The sequence below is a fragment of the Arvicanthis niloticus genome, chromosome 4, assembly GCF_011762505.2.
Source record: "Arvicanthis niloticus isolate mArvNil1 chromosome 4, mArvNil1.pat.X, whole genome shotgun sequence".
NCBI classification, from domain to species: domain Eukaryota; kingdom Metazoa; phylum Chordata; class Mammalia; order Rodentia; family Muridae; genus Arvicanthis; species Arvicanthis niloticus.
Window position 1 is genome coordinate 62,765,261 of NC_047661.1, and position 16,206 is coordinate 62,781,466.

The following is a 16,206-nucleotide window of genomic DNA, read 5'->3' on the forward strand; positions in this document are numbered from 1 at the left end:
AATGCCTCTTTTAAAGTTCCTAACATCCTTGCATTACTCCCACTTAAGGGAACAGATACTTAGCAAAACTCCATAACTTGCCTTACTTTAGGGAGCAGAGTGAGGGTTCCCCAGTTGTAAGGATAAAGGGGCTTGCCCATCACATCACAATTCTTCCCTCAAAGGCTCAGATATCTCCCTGTCTCTTGCAGGGCTTTGAGACCACATTACTTAAAAAGAAGTTCTCCTTTTCTTTAGAGAACTGGACTTTTAGTCTAGAAATCTGCTCAAAACATTCAGGGAAGTTACTGAGACATGCCAGAACACCACCTTGAATTGCATGTGTGTGTTCCAATAATAAAACCAATGGCCAATCAACAGGAAAACAGGTTTCCAAAGACCCAACTTTCCATTTGTCCAAAAGTAAATCTCTGTTAACAAAATATGTGTCAGTGCCATGCACAGAAGAAAGATCCCACTTTTTCTTTTAGTCTCAAGGAAATAAATATTGGATGATAATATGTAAGTTGAAAAGGCTCAAAGGAGCTTCATAGAACGAGCAAAACCAGCAAGGCAAAGCTGGGGCTCACAGTCAGGGAGCTCAGGGCCCATTAATTTTTAGTTGTGATTAGTTTAAACTTTCAAAGTTCCAATTTAAAAGTTCATCCATTTATCTGCCTACCAGTTACTCCAGACACCGGAGTACATACAGTGAAGAGTGACCTACCAAACACTCTCTTGGACCCTCTCATGGGTGTTGGGATAGAGCAGTGGTTTAAGTCTATGAAGAAGATTGGATTGGAGTAATAGAACAAACAGATGAACCAAACAAACGGATCTCAGGTACTCAAAAGGCACTTTGAATGAAACAGAATGTGAGGATATAGGTTGACCCTGGAGGGCCCACTAGAAGGAGGGTAGTCAGGGAGAAGAAGTCCCCTCAGTTGCCATCTTAGTTGAGACCTGAATGAGAAAGAGGCTGTTTTGTGGGGCAAAAAGATCTAGACAGGGAAGCTCAGTAACTCAAAGATTCTGCAATGAGCTGGGAAGAAAAGCAAGGCGGGCAGTTTAGGAAGGAGCCTGAAACAAGAAACTATCTTGTAGGTTCTGAATGGTACTAAACGCTCTGTGTTGGCTTTAGAAACAGTCTGAATGCTTGGTGGAGAACCACCGACAGAAGGGACCAGTGGTGGTGGTAGTGGTGGTGGTTTGTAAGACTCCTGATGCCTTTGCATTAGGTTGGAAAGAAGATTTCAAAGTCTCAAGCCTGATCTGAATGCTTAGAGGCACTTGATTGATAAAAGGGAGGCTGATATTATTTTAATAGCATCCCTGGTTACGGACAGTACATATACTGCACAGAAAAAGTCATTTGTTGATTATTTTGTCAGGGGTACAGGGTGGTGTGGCTGCTAAGTAGTGATGGTATGCATAGGTCACTCAGTATAAGACGGCATTTCACTGAGGTTCTTGGGGAGCAGTATGCTGGGTTTTTGGTCTCTCTCTAGCACAGCACAGTATCTAGGAAATTAATTCTTCCTTCTGGCCGAAATGCAAAATTGCAGGAACCTTTTTGCTACATATGGCTGGCCGTTCTCCAGAGGGCAGACTCCTTTGGTAGAGAATACTTTATTAGAGACCATTTGTCAGTTTTTACCTGTAACCATGGGTAGCTGAGGGAAGCCAGTGACCGCTCAGGCTGTGGTGAATTGTCTTTGGGTTCAATCCCAAACTACTTTGGACGAGCTATTAGATCCCTGCAAGGTTCTTCTCCTAGGGATGGAGGTGAAGCTGGGGGCTGGGGCTTAAGCCACGAGGTCCATCTGCACATAAATCATCATCATAAAATATGCTGAGGTATGATGGCTCTGGATACCTAAAAAGGTCCGCAAGCTCCAACCATTGTGGTCATCACCGATGGCAGAGGGGAGTGACAAGAGGCTCGCACATAGCTAAATAGTAGCGCGGCATAATAAAGCATTCTATGTGCCATGTGTGTGACAGATTTTTTTCGGGATTTCTGGAAGTTTTTTTTTTTTTTCTCTTTCTTTTTTTTTCCAAGTTCCGCCTTCCCCGCTTTACAGTCAAACTGGCCCCAGCTGTGCATCGGCCTTTGACTCCATCTGTCCTTCCACTGGGGAAGGGGGTTCTCTCGCCAAATAGTGAACACAAGTTTGGCTCTTTAAAGTGACCTTATAACCCCCCACCTTCCTTGGAGCCCTGTGCAGGCTCGCTGCAGGGACTGTCCTGAGGATGGAGCGAGACCGTAGGGGCAAGCTGCTAGCCTCTCCCCCAACCCAATACACTTTGCATGCAAAAACCGGGCCAGACAACCCTATCAGCATCACTGTCCGGGGCTGCGTGTCCATCCGGCTAGCCGTTTTTCGTCCTTCAACAGAACCGAGGCTCGCAGGTTGGAATTCACCCCGTGCGAGCCGCATCACGCAAGGGGAGGGGACTAAGGAGTAGGAGGTTCAGTCAGAGGGGGCGCCGCGCAGTCCCCAACGCCCAGAGACGCCGGGGTGGGGTGAGTGGGGGAGCGGCCGCCCCTATAGCAGCCTGCTGCCCTAGCGGCCCCTCCCACCGTTCCTCCCGCCCCGCGCCCTCTCGGCCTCCCCGCCCTTACTCCACCCCCTTCCCGGCCGGATCCCCTTCCTCTCCGTGTGCGCGCTTTAAATAATTTCCTCCTTTTTGGCAAAAGAAATAATGCACCTGACTTTACCAGGGGGAAACAGCAAGCCGAGCAGAACAAGGAACAGATGTAAAAGGAATAGAAGAAGAGAGAAAAAGCGATGGGACTCGCTTAAAGACATCCAGAGGCTGGAGAGGTGGCCGCGGAGGCAGAGGCAGCTAGAGCCACCCCAGCCTGCGTGAGCTGCGGGCAGAGGACGTCTGCACCAGTTGCAGATGCCACCCCGGGAACTCCAGGGCCTTTTGGTTTGTTTGCCAAACAAAGTCTTTTCTTCTCTGGCTTACATACTGAAGAAGCTCCCAGGTTGTTCTGCGACCCCAACACAAGCTGGCAGCTACCCGGAGCCTTCCCAAAGAGCTGGGGAAGAGATGAGCCCTGCTGGGCGGAGAATGGGTGAAGGGCGTCAGCCTGCGGGGTCACCCCGTGGGCAGCCCCACGGCGCCGGGGTGCAGAGCTCCCTGCTCCGGCTTTTCGTACACGCCTGGCTGTGGGCAGCCTCGGGTTCGTCTGCCCAGGTGTTCAACCTCAGCCTCTCGGTGGATGAGGGGCTGCCCCCGGACACACTGGTGGGTGACATTCGCGCGGGGTTGCCAGCAGCTCAGCAGCAGGAAGGGAATGGCTTTTTTCTGTCGGAGGACTCGGATGACTCCCCGCTGCTGGACGACTTCCACGTGCACCCAGACACTGGTATCATCCGCACCGCACGGCGTCTGGACCGCGAGCGGCGGGACCACTACAGTTTCGTGGCCGCCACGCTGTTGGGAGAGGTGGTGCAGGTGGAGATCCGCGTCAACGACGTGAACGACCATTCGCCTTGCTTTCCCCGCGACTCCCTGCAGTTGGACGTGTCGGAACTCAGCCCTCCAGGGACAGCTTTCCGCCTGCCAGGCGCCCAGGATCCGGACGCGGGGCTGTTCAGCATCCAGGGCTACACCTTGCTGCAAGCTTCCGACCTGCCTCAGGACCCCGCAGGACCCTTCTTCCAATTGCGCTATGGAACACCGGGGTTACCGGCGTCGCCTTCCCTGCCAGTGTCCTCATCACCCCTGGAACCCTTAGACTTGGTTCTGCTGCGGCGCTTGGACCGAGAGGTGGCGGCGGCGCACGAGCTGCACATTGAAGCGTGGGACGGTGGCAGCCCTCGGCGCACCGGCCTCCTGCACGTGCAGCTGCGTGTGTTGGATGAGAACGACAACCCGCCAGTTTTCGAGCAGGGCGAGTACCGCGCCGCAGTACGTGAGGACGCCCAGCCGGGCGTTGAGGTTTGTCGCGTGCGTGCCACCGATCGCGACTTGGGGCCCAATGGCTTGGTACGCTACAGTATCCGGGAGCGGCAAGTGCCCGTGGTGGGCGCAGGTGGTGGGCCACCGGGCGATCCCAGCTATTTCTCGGTGGAGGAGCTGAGCGGTGTAGTGCGGGTGCAGAGACCTTTAGACCGCGAGGAACAGGCCTGGCACCAGCTGGTGGTCCAGGCCCGCGACGGGGGCGCTGAGCCAGAGGTAGCCACAGTTCGCGTGTCCATTGACGTGCTGGACGTGAATGACAACCCGCCTGCCATCCACCTGCTCTTTCTCACCGAGGGAGGTACGGCCCACGTCTCCGAGGGCGCCCGGCCAGGCGACTACGTGGCTCGAGTCTCGGTGTCCGATGCAGATGGTGACCCAGAGAATGAAGAGGAGGCGCTGGGGGTGCTTGGTGCACGTCTCCTCGGGGCAGGCAGCATCAAGTTGTCCTTGGAGGGTGGGAATGGAGCCTTCGAACTGCGGCCTGGTGGTCCACCTGGAGTATTTTTCCTTTGCATCGAGGGCCTCTTGGACAGGGAAAGCCAAGATCTATATGAGTTAAGACTAGTGGCCACTGATGCAGGGTCCCCGCCATTGAGCACCGAGGAGTCGCTGTTGCTCTGGGTCTCGGACCTCAACGACCAGCCACCTGTCTTCAGCCAGGAGCATTACTGGGCCTCGGTGTCAGAAGCCGCTGTCCCTGGCACCTCTGTGGTTTGGGTCAGCGCTTTGGATGCTGACCAGGCTGGCACTGATCACGCCAGGCTGCGATATGAACTAGTGCAACTCTCAGATCCCTGCGAGTCTGAGGCTCTGTCACCAAAGGCAGAGTGTGTACCATCCTTCAGCATTAATCCCGACAACGGTTTGATCAGCTCTAGACAAGCTCTAGACCGAGAGATCCAAGCCACAGTGGAGCTGAGAGTGGTGGCCCAGGACCTTGGAGAGCCGCCCCTTTCTGCCACCTGTCTAGTGACCATTACTGTGGATGATGTGAACGACAATGAGCCTGTTTTCCAGAGGCAGGTGTATAATGTCACCATCACTGAGCATGCTGCAGTTGGACATTGCTTTCTGCAGGTGAGAACATCAGGCCTCCGGGCCCAGCTCGAGGCCTGGGATGGATGGTGAGGATGCAAATCTGTCTGGGAAATGGTGGCATGGGTGCTTGTGCCCTGGTTGCAGAGGCAAAGATACCTTCTGTAGACCCTCCAGTGAGAGGCGAGCTCAACACCTAATCACCAAAGTTTTGTGTCATGTCTGAGCCCTGTGATCTCCAAGATCCTTTCTCCATCACAGTACATGTTTTCTTGGAATTTTCTTCTGGGACCCCAGTTTCCTTCACATTGGATTGCCCCCGAACCTAATTGGGAGGGACTACCCAGTGTCCCAAAGCAGATCTCAGGCCATAGGCAATGTCATACACTTTTGAGAACTTTATATGGTGTCTCGGGACTCAGGGTAGCCTTCTCTTTTTCAAACATTGAAACCCTTTTGAGTGACCACCTCCAAAGTCCCTCTTAAGCTCTTTCCCACCTGCTTTGGGAGTTTACCAAGGTTATTGATGACATCAAGTCATTGTAGCTATCACGTTTGTGGGTTGAGAGCCTCCAGTGAGGACTCCAGTGCTGGAAGGGAGGAGACTCACCTAGTCCACTGTGGTTATCACAGGGCCTGTGCTTTGCTATTTGACTTCGGCGTGTTCTTGAGAGTTCTTGGGATCTCTCCTGTACTAGCACAATGCTGTGTTCTGCCTTTCTGGCTGCCCCTCCTTATAGCTTCTCGTCTTATTCTTACCTGATGTTAGATAAACATATTTCCAGGGCTGACTTAGTCACTCCAGGATAACCTGAAGTAATAAGGATGTGGAAGTTGTCAGCCTGCTGGATTTACTTCAGGCTTTAATTAGCACCTAAGCCTGTGTAGATGTCAGACCTCTGCTCTGTACTCCCAGGTTTACTGTTAGAATGCCCAAGCTTTGGCTTTTATAAAGTACGCTCCTGATAACCTTTAGATAAGTGAGGTGCTTCTCTACTGTAAAAATGAGTTTTCAAGGTTGCTTATATCTTTTTGGCTTTGTAGTCAACAGTTCTCTTATCATTGTGGGTAATGACCACATGAGTTAGTATGACAGAATATGGGGACTGTAAAAAGTGTGGCAACAGTTAAAGGTGTCTAAACTCCCCAAGACCAAAATTAATTCAAAATGAAACTGAGACAGAGTCAGAGGGATTCCTGGGACCTCTCATCAGTGTTACATCATGTGACTTCCCTACAGTCTTGCTTCTGAGCACACAGCTTGAGCTCTTGGTTGAGTATGCGTGCAGATCACATGACACTAGTGAATGTTGCCAGACATACCTGTCTCAGTCTGAGACTCTCATTTGAATTGTGGTGTTTATTTTTATTAATTTTTACTAGGTGTAGGAAAATTTGCATATACAATATATACATATTCAATATATATTTATCAAACATAATAAATTAATAAATTAATAGATACAAATACACATATCTTATATAATATATTATTATATATACTGTTTAGCAAATTAGTATTTGTTGTAGCCACAGTTGGCTTTGAACTTCCTATGTAGGCTTCCAGTCCCAAATTGTGGGACTACAGGCTTGTATTATCTCCATTTTTGCTTTGGTAAGCATACTGCTTTAACTATAGAAAACAGATGCTTTTTTTTTTTTTTTAACATTTCCCCACAGTTATCCTTTAATATATAGACAACAGATTAGTATATCATTGGATTGTTTTGTATTAGAATATTTGATTTTAAAAATTGCTGTCTGAGTTGACTTAACTTTCATTACAACTTTTCAATGAACTTTGACTTGGGGTTAGCAGAAAATTTACAATAATTTCTAGCATGGTTGTCTTAGTTAGGATTTTACTGCTGTGAACAGACACTATAACCAAGGTCACTCTTATAAGAACAGCATTTAGTTGGGACTGGCTTACAGGTTCAAATGTTCAATTCATTATCGTCAAGGCAAGAACATGACAGCATCCAGACAGGCATGGTGCTGGAGGAGCTTAGAGTCCCACTTCTTCTGAAGGCTGCTAGCAGAATACTGACTTCCAGGCAGCTAGGATGAAGGTCTTAAAGCCCATACCCACGGTGACACACCTCCAACAAGGCTACACCACCAAATAGTGCCACTCCCTGGGCTAAGCATATTCAAACCATGACAATGACCTTAAATATACATCTGCAATTTTGTATAAAGCTATGTTCTCAACACTGATGATTACAAGATTAAAATGTGGATTAATTCTGGAAAAAACACTGAAGGTAGTTGACACCCTGCAGTATCAAACAAGGGCTAGTTCCCTGTGTAAAATTAAAGAAGAACACACATTGTATTAATGTGTGATTTTGGTTTCATCTTTAATACATGTTAAAATTATCTTTCAAATGAATTAAAATAAATTTATTTATGAGTTATTATCAAGAGATGTTTAATTTCCATACCTATTTCTATACATAGAAGCCCAGGGTAATAGAAAGATGTCACGTGTGGTGCAGGAGTTTCCACTGGAGCTGATCATCAGCTCCCATTTATTCATAGGAGACTTGAAAAGCAGTCATTCCTCACCACTGACACAAACAAGTCCATGGATGTCAATGGCTAACACCACCAAAGAGTGTTTCATCTTTTAACCAGAGTCTGATGTCGTAAAAGATAGAGGTGACCATCTGCTTAAGGTGCAGGAAACCTTGACAGTGATTTGTATTAATTCCACCAATTATCCAGAGATCAGCCATGAAGACTTAGCAATACTGCAGAAGAGGCTGAGACATGGAGGGAGCCATAGATGCCCAGTGTCCAAAGACATTGCCATCAGATTTGAACCATGACTTCATGTTAGGTCAAAGGCTAGATAGGGTAATTTCCAAGGCTTCTACGTGAGAGGCTTGATGGGTTTGGCATGATACTAAAAAAAAATATATCTTCATTTGCAGGAGAAAAGATGGGTTCACTGTGACTGTTTTGATTAGAACATATCTGTAGAGTTGCTTTTAAACCTGAGAGGGTTCTGCCACCAGCGATAACATTATCCCTCACATCCCCATGTGTCCTGGATCCACTATGGAGGCTCGCCTTGGCTCAAGCTGCATTTTTGACAGTTCCCCAGCTTTTCCAGCGCTGCTAGAGACAGTATGAAATTGTGCTGATTAGAGATTCTGGGAAGTCCAGGGATCTGTCTAACCATTGAAGAATAGTAGGGACCCTCTCGCTTAGACTCTGGTGGCTTCTTCTCTAGCTGTGTGAACTTTTCTAGCCCATTAGCTGCGACTGTCCCCTAAATTCCAGGGTATTTTCTTTCTGTGTTTTTATTCTCCCGTTCCTTTCCCTCATCCACCCCCTTTCCATGGTTCTGTTCAGTTGTTAAGTATAGATGCTTACGGCACAGTTCAGAACTCACTATCTGCCTCTGACTGTCACATAATGGGATTAAAACTGGGTCAAAAACCCTTTCTCTTTATAAGTTGCTTGTTTTGAGTATTTTGTTACAAGTAAAGGAGAGCCGACTGTGGCTGCTCTGTGGGCTCTTGCCTCAGTGCCTTCATTCCTTTCTTCCTTCCTCCTCCTTATGGAAAGCCCCTTCTTAACATTGTACTACCCAGAGTTTCTGTCGGTATCTTAGAGTTGTCCTAACCTAGATTAAGACTCCTCAAACTTTCTCATTGATCTCTTCTTTGTTCTGAGAAATTTTTATGTGATCCAAGGCATATAGTTATATAAGTAGACAAATTAAACATCTACTGATAATACATTATAAAATAATTGATCAGTACAAATATACTTTTTTCATTTATTAAAGAAAAAGCATATTTGCAAAATAAGGTAATGAATGTGCTTGGTTAATTTTACATAAAGAATTAACTCTTGGGTGCATATTTAATATTGCGGTATGTAGAATATCTTTAGTGTTTTTCAGAGTTGATCCATAGTTTGGTCTTATAATAATCATTGCTGAGAATACTGCCTAGCATAAATAACGGAGCACAAGATGGCAGAAGCGTGTTTGGGCTAGTTAAGAAAGTCTTTCTTAATGTCATGCCAAAACCCATTGAGTGTGAAAGTCGAGTCAGCAATTTAGTCAGCAGTTTTTAAAGTTAAGCATTCTGACACAAAACAACATGATTTGTTCATGCTAAGGAATGACGGGAGGAACATATTAAAAGCCTTTGTTTTCTGTAATTAAAACATTATGCTTCTATAAGACTAGACAACTTTGTAAGAACAGCAAACTGCCCTGCTAGCGCACAATAGTTTGGAATCTGAGCTGAAGTGTTTCTGACAGGATTTGTGGGTGCTGCCTGGTATCTTCCAGGTGTGGTACAAAGTGCCCATGCTGGGCATTTACGGCCAGAGCTGCAGTGACATTGTCCTTGCAACACGGGTGATTGCTGCCACAAACTCCCTGGACTCATTACATGTTGGATTTTCACTTAACTTTTGGTGGTGGTTGTACATTTAGAAACCTTCTACTTTTACCAAATGGTTTGTGACCTTCACAATGAATTATGGGACTTCATGGGACTGTGATACATAGTAAAAGAAAAAAAAAAGCTGTGGTTTTGACAGACAGGGATTCACTCCTAGACATCCAGCTACTGGCATCACCAAGTTCAAGTGTCTAACCGGAGAGTACTTTTTCCTCAGGTTATCAACCCAAAAACTTCAGCCAAAAAACCCCCAAGATTCCCTCTGCTGTAATAAGAGCTATGCTCGTGATCTCCACTTACAACCAGATCTTAAAGCAGTATTAACCAGAGCTCTTTTACCCACACGACACAAACATGAAGCCCCACAAGAACCAGGAGAATTCGTCCATTAACTCACTTATTTAATCAAACTGTGTGGTGGTTAGTATATGCTTGGCCTCGGCAGTGGCACTGTTAGGAGGTGTGGCCTTGTTCCAGGAAGAGTGTCACAAGAGTGGGGGATGGTCTTTGAGACCCTCCTCTTAGCCATGTGGGAGCCAGTCTTCTCCTGGCTTCCTTTGGATGAAGATGTAGAATTCTCAGCTCCTCCAGCACCATGTTTGTCTGCCTAGATGCTGCCATGCTCCCATCTTGGTAATAATGGACTGAACCTCTGGACCTGTAAGGTAGCCTTAGTTAAATGTGATCCTAATAAGAATTGCCTTAGTCATGATGTCTCTTTACAGCATTAAAACCCAAACGGAGACAGTCACAGTTGTTTGAATAAAGGGCAGCAGATGAGTATTTACGGAGTAGTACCAGATACACGGCAGAACAGATCTTAGTGCTTAGACATAGCAGTGAGTACAACGGCCAGGTCTAGCCGAGCTTGAAGTTCAGCGTTCTGTCTCTCTTCCCCATCAGCCTCCAGGGTGGATAGCATCTGGCCTCTGCTTGGTGCCCATTTCCCCCTGGTCTGACCTTCCTCTGCTACTGTGCTAAATTCTGCCTACCACATCCAATGGGCTCTTCAGCCTTGTGACCTCATTTCCCCCTGGAGTGTTCCGGTCTCGTGCCTGCCTACTCCTCCTTTTTTCTGGATGCGTCTGTCCCTGTACATCAGCTTTTCTCCCATGGCCTCCCTTCTGCGTGTTCCTCCTTTCTTCTACCACCACACACTCAAGATAGCAAAGACTTTCCTGAAGCTTCTGTCTTCCTTTCACTCTCTTTTATTTTATTTACTTACTCTTGTCTTCAATATCCCAGAAAGCCCCTTTCCCCACCTAAGGGTCAACCTCTCTTATAAGGTTCCAATTCATGTTTTTTGTGTGTGTTTGTATGTGTGTGTGTGTGTGTGAGAGAGAGAGAGAGAAAGACAGAGAGAGATAGAGAGAGACAGAGAGAGATATGAGAGAGACAGAGAGAGATAGAGATAGAGAGAGACAGAGAGAGATATGAGAGAGACAGAGAGACAGAGAGAGATAGAGATAGAGAGAGAGACAGAGAGAGAGACAGGGAGAGCGAGACAGAGAGACAGAGAGATAGAGAGAGACAGAGAGAGAGATATGAGAGAGACAGAGAGACAGAGACAGACAGAGACAGAGAGAGAGTAAGAGAAAGATCTGGTGGGTACACATTTCCACTGCACGTATTTGATATCTCAGACCTAACAGTTCCCAATTTAATTGTATTTCCTTCTTCCTTCCTTTCCTTTCCCTCTTCCCTCTCCTTTACCTACTTTAGAACTCATGTCTACTCAAGCACTTTTGTCAAAAATCAACCAAAAGCAAAATAAAAAGAACATGAAAACATTCTTTCCTTGCTGTCCTCTAAGGCAGTGGTTGTCAACCTTCCTAACGCTGCGACAACTTTAATGCTGTTCCTCATGAAATTATTTCGTTGCTACTTCCTAGCTGTGATTTTGCTGCTGTTATGAATTATAGTGTAAATATTTGATATGCAGGGTGGTCTTAGGTGACCCCTTGTGAAAGTGTCTTTTGACACCCAGAAGGTCCTGATCCACAGGCTGAGACCTACTGTTCTAAGATAATACAGCGTCTTAAGTTCCTTCTCTGTAGCAGCCAGCTTTATTTTTCAAACTCTTTTTCCGTTCCTGTACTCTCGAGATAGAGGCATTCAGGCACTTGGTATATGTTAGTGTGTTTGTGATTGCTGTGAGGTTGAGGTAGGCTTCCTGTGCATTGGTAAAGTTAGAAGAGACCAAGGCTGAGTCCTGGGAGCTGATACACTGCAGGGGCGGGGTTGGTGAGTGGGGGGGAGGGGGGGCTTGTTTTTATATTGCAAATCAGGGCTGTTTACATCTCACAGTCTCCTTGGAGAGGCCTGTTTAGGAGGGGTACCTGGACAGGGTCCACTAATGATGAGTTCTGCCACCTGGGGAATCATGGGAAATGGGAAGGCTGGAGTGTTGCTCTACTGTGTGGCTAGAAAAGACCACACTGCTGTTATCCTGCTTCTCGTTCGTGTTTTCTTTGGCAGCTGTTCCCTTTGAACTAATCTAAGTCTTTAGTAAAGTTGAGAAGCACTGTGTGTGTCTTCTATGTGTGTTAGCCTTGCTTCTGTTGTGCTCTGATGCTAAGCACCACGCTGGGAGTTGGCATGACGAAAGGGAAGATTGTTCTCCAGCTTTGGAAGTGTCAGGGGCTGGGCAGTGATCATGGCTGGGGTTAGCAAGGAACTGAACAAAGGTGGTCTGATGAACAGTATGGAGGCCTAGTACCAGGAGACCATGTCAACTTTAGAAATGAGAGACTTTATCGAGGAAGAAGGTGTTTTCTACAATCTCAGTACCACTTCGATTTCCCCCAGGTCTGACCACAACGCTTGGTAAGACCTTCGGAACTTCTCACATGTGTCCTCTGCCCTTTCCTTTCTGCCTGCTGCCATCATCCTGGCCCTGACTCCCATCACTCCTTGTGCACTGGTATTATTCAGTGGTGTGTGTGTGTGTGTGTGTGTGTGTGTGTTTCAGTTGTTCCCATGCATGAGTTAAAACAATGGATTCTATGTACCTGGTTGGAATTTACTTTACTGGCATTTGAGTCATCTGTATTTTCTCATGTTCTTTATCTAACAAGGTAGAGCACTGTGTGGAAGCTACACAGCAGAGGAGGAGCTGCAGGAGAGTGGTGGCTAGCCTGGGTTCTCCTTACCTTGTGTATTAACTGGCACATGGGTCAGACTTATTGTAAAGTTTATTCCATCATTAGTTCCTTGAGGTTTGTGGTCTGCTTTGCACTGCTTGTTCTGTATTCTTTGTCTCCCTCGCCTTGACACTGGCTGACACTCTCATTGTTGACTGCACACACATTTACTCAGTGTATACTGCCTTCGATGTTTATATTTCTATTACTGCATAGGTTTGTGTTATTTTGGATTAATTCATGTCTACCTGCTCATAAGCACAGGAAAAAAGATGATTTTGCAAGAACCACATATGCTTATGTTCAAAATATGTCTATGTTACACACTAACTATCGTCTCCTCTGTTTTTCTGGCCTGTACAGCTCGGCACCAGAGTTACTAGTATTGTGGTAGGTGTCCCTAGCTTTGCTTGAGGACCTGTTTTAGGTGCTGGGATGAACTCGATAGCATTCTTCCTTCCTCTTCCATCCAACTACTAACCGTGACTTTCCCTGTGCATGGAATATGATCACATGCACTTGAGTATGCACTAAAAGGAGAAGTGTAACCTGGAATCCATGGGCTCTCTGGCTACATGGCTTTGTCATCTAAGTTCTGGGATTAAAGGTGAATGATAATACATGACAGTGTTTATAGATGCGAAGACCATGATAAGATACCATACAGTGATAGGAAATATGGGCACTGGGGTCAAGGTACCTGGGTTTGAATCTCTGGTCTACTTACTAGCCATCTAATTTTGGGGAGTGAACTTCATTTCCTTATCTACAGAATACAGATAGCATCAATCTACTTGGTTTGTGGATGATGCGCCAATACATACATTCTTAGATCGATTCTTGACTCAGAGGAAGTATGTAATGCATGATATATACATGTGCATGTAGTGTATGTGTGTGTGTGTGTGTGTGCACACGTGTACATGCAGGCCTGTGAGAAAACACTGCTGAATGCATGTACAGCATGTGTGTGGTGATCAGAGGGCAGCTTGGCAGTTCCTCTACCTTGTTTTGAGGCACAGTCTTTCTTTCCTGTGCTGCTGTCCGGTATACTTGCCCACAAGATCTCATCTGACTTTCCTGTGTGCACCTCACAGTTCACAATAAAGCGTGCTGAAATTATAGATGTGGGCCGTTGCCCACGTCTCTATATGCCCATCTTTTTATGGGTTCCCAGGATTGAACTCAGATCATCAGGCTTGAATAGCAACTGAGACCTGATGAGCCATTTCCCTGGCCCTTCATCTTACCTGTTAATAAATAGTAATAAATAATAATTTTGGAAATGAAGAAACTTGACAAGATCAAAATTATCTATTTGTTTTTAAAAATCTGAAACCGCAAAGAACAATGCTAATTGAAAATGATGCTCTTTGCATGGGAAGATGGAAAAGGAGCAAATGTAAGCTGTGCTTTGGGATTTTAGTGGCTCTTGGTGTTGTGACAATGGATGCTGAAACGTTTCTTCCTTCAGAAGTCTGTCATATCTCCCTATAGACATTCTCACCTGTGCTAAGGAAGCTGAAGAAACCTCTCAGTAGGGCTTTCCAGAAGAACAGTAGCAGCCCAGAAGTCTTATGCAGCTCTCAGAGAGGGTCAAAGCCAGGTTATGTAAATGCTGATGGAGGCCTTGGTGTGGTGAGTCACAGGTCCTTAGGTTCCTTATTTTAGAGTTGCCTCACCAGCTGAAGTTAAGTGACCTGCTAGCACCAAGCCATTCTCAGGGAGTCAAGGCATGATTCTGGCCTACAGGGAGACTCGGTCTTTCTTCTGCTTCCCAGGCAGGGCTCTTTGGTCCTTGTATTGAGATGGACTTTACCTAGAGACATAACCCTCAGATACTATTTCTGACTCTGCCATTTATAATCTCTGCTAACTTTACTGACCACAGTTCCTTATCCATAGAACGCTGCAATTTTGTTTAACACATTGATGTAAAGCTAAGAGAGAAGTGATATTTTCTGGTAGAAAGTGACATGTTTAGAATTGGGGAACTTAGAGGTGACACAGCAATTCAGAGGTCTTCCATTATGGTATACACATGTTTACTGATAGTCTGTGGTAAGTTCTTCCCACTGTGGCTGAAGCCCTTTGTGTGTGTGTGTGTGTGTGTGTGTGTGTGTGTGTAAAATGTATAGTGCTTTCCTAGGGACAGCCATCTCCAAAGAGAATCTCTTAGGAAGGCTTTGGAAAGTTGTGATCAGTAAGATTTTATTCTCTGAGAATTGAAATCTGACAATAAATTAACTTCATTAACAACTAAACACCAGGCTTCTCCTAATGGGGCTCTTGCCTTATAAATTAAAAATGAGCAATGAAAGGAGTAATTTATGTTTTCATAGCACATTGGGGAAATTAGCTAGATCATATATACAAATACATAAATATATGCATGTTTTTTTCAAATGCCAGGTTATTTGAATCTTACTGAGTTCAAACCTTGATATAAAAGGAACATGTGTCCTCTTCAAAGGGAAATGGAAGAGGAGTGGATGGGGAGAGAAGAGGTGAGGAGGAGGAAGGCAGTGGGGGTGGAGAGAAGAAGGAGAAACTGTGGTCAGGATATAATCCATGAGAGAATAAGTTAATAATAATAATAATAATAATAATAATAATAATAATAATAATAATAAAAGGAGCATGTCTTGAAAGTGAAAGTAGATCAGTGGACATTGTCACAAACATGAGGACATCAATTTAGTGTCTGGGACTCAACAGCTGGAAAGGAGCCTGGTCTTGGCAAAGAAGTCAGGAGATGTAGCCTTTTAAAGAAATTTGATGTTTAGTTTGCCTACCTAAAATGGGTTTTATCATGGCATTTTCATATTTATGTACATATATGTTTATACATGTATCATTAAATTTTGACCATATGTGGCCTCCCATTAACCTCCCTATCTTCTTGTCCTCTCTGTACACTTTTATATGTATGTGCATGTTTTGTGTAGCTATGTGTATATCCATATATTTGGTAGATTTTACATATGAGAAAAATGAGAGTTTATATTTTGCCTCACCCTGCTCTGTTTTTATCACTTTCTCCTTTAAGTTCTGCCTCAAAGATTCACATCTACTCTCATGTCTTCTGTTGTATATAAAAAACAAATATATGTATAGTTTTGTATTTAAATCTAGAGTTCACAAATGAGGGAACATGGTTAGCATGGTGATCTTCTGTTTTCCTGCGAATGACATGACTTCACTTTTTTAATGACGGAATAAAACTTTGTTGTGTGTATATTTATCACATCGTCTATTTATCTATTGTTAGGGTCTAGGCTTGTTTCATCTCTTTGGCTATTGTGAATAGTAGAGCAATTTTCACAGATGTGTGAATATCTTTGGCACATGGCTTGGATTCCTTCTAGTGTAGCCCCAGGGATGGGCACATGGCTTAGATTCCTTCTGGCACAGCCCTAGGGATGGGCACCATGGCCTGGATTCCTTCTGATGTAGCCCCTAGGATGGGCACCATGGCTTGGATTCCATCTGGTGTAGACCCAGGGATGGGCACCATGGCCTGGATTCCTTCTGATGTAACCCCTAGGATGGGCACCATGGCTTGGATTCCATCTGGTGTAGACCCAGGGATGGGCACTATGGCTTGGATTCCTTCTGGTGTAGACCTGAGGATGGGCACA

The 16,206-nt window shown here is 45.5% G+C and overlaps 1 protein-coding gene across 1 annotated transcript in view; it reads left to right on the top strand.

Moving 5' to 3' along the window:
• The first annotated feature begins 2,627 nt into the window (after nt 1-2,627).
• Dchs2 (dachsous cadherin-related 2) overlaps nt 2,628-16,206 on the top strand; it is a 211,581-nt gene continuing 198,002 nt past the window's right edge. Inside the window, exon 1 of the mRNA XM_034500570.2 lies at nt 2,628-5,034. Coding sequence (XP_034356461.1) covers nt 2,887-5,034 — 2,148 coding nt within the window. The 5' untranslated portion in view covers nt 2,628-2,886. The remainder of the gene's footprint in view (nt 5,035-16,206) is intronic.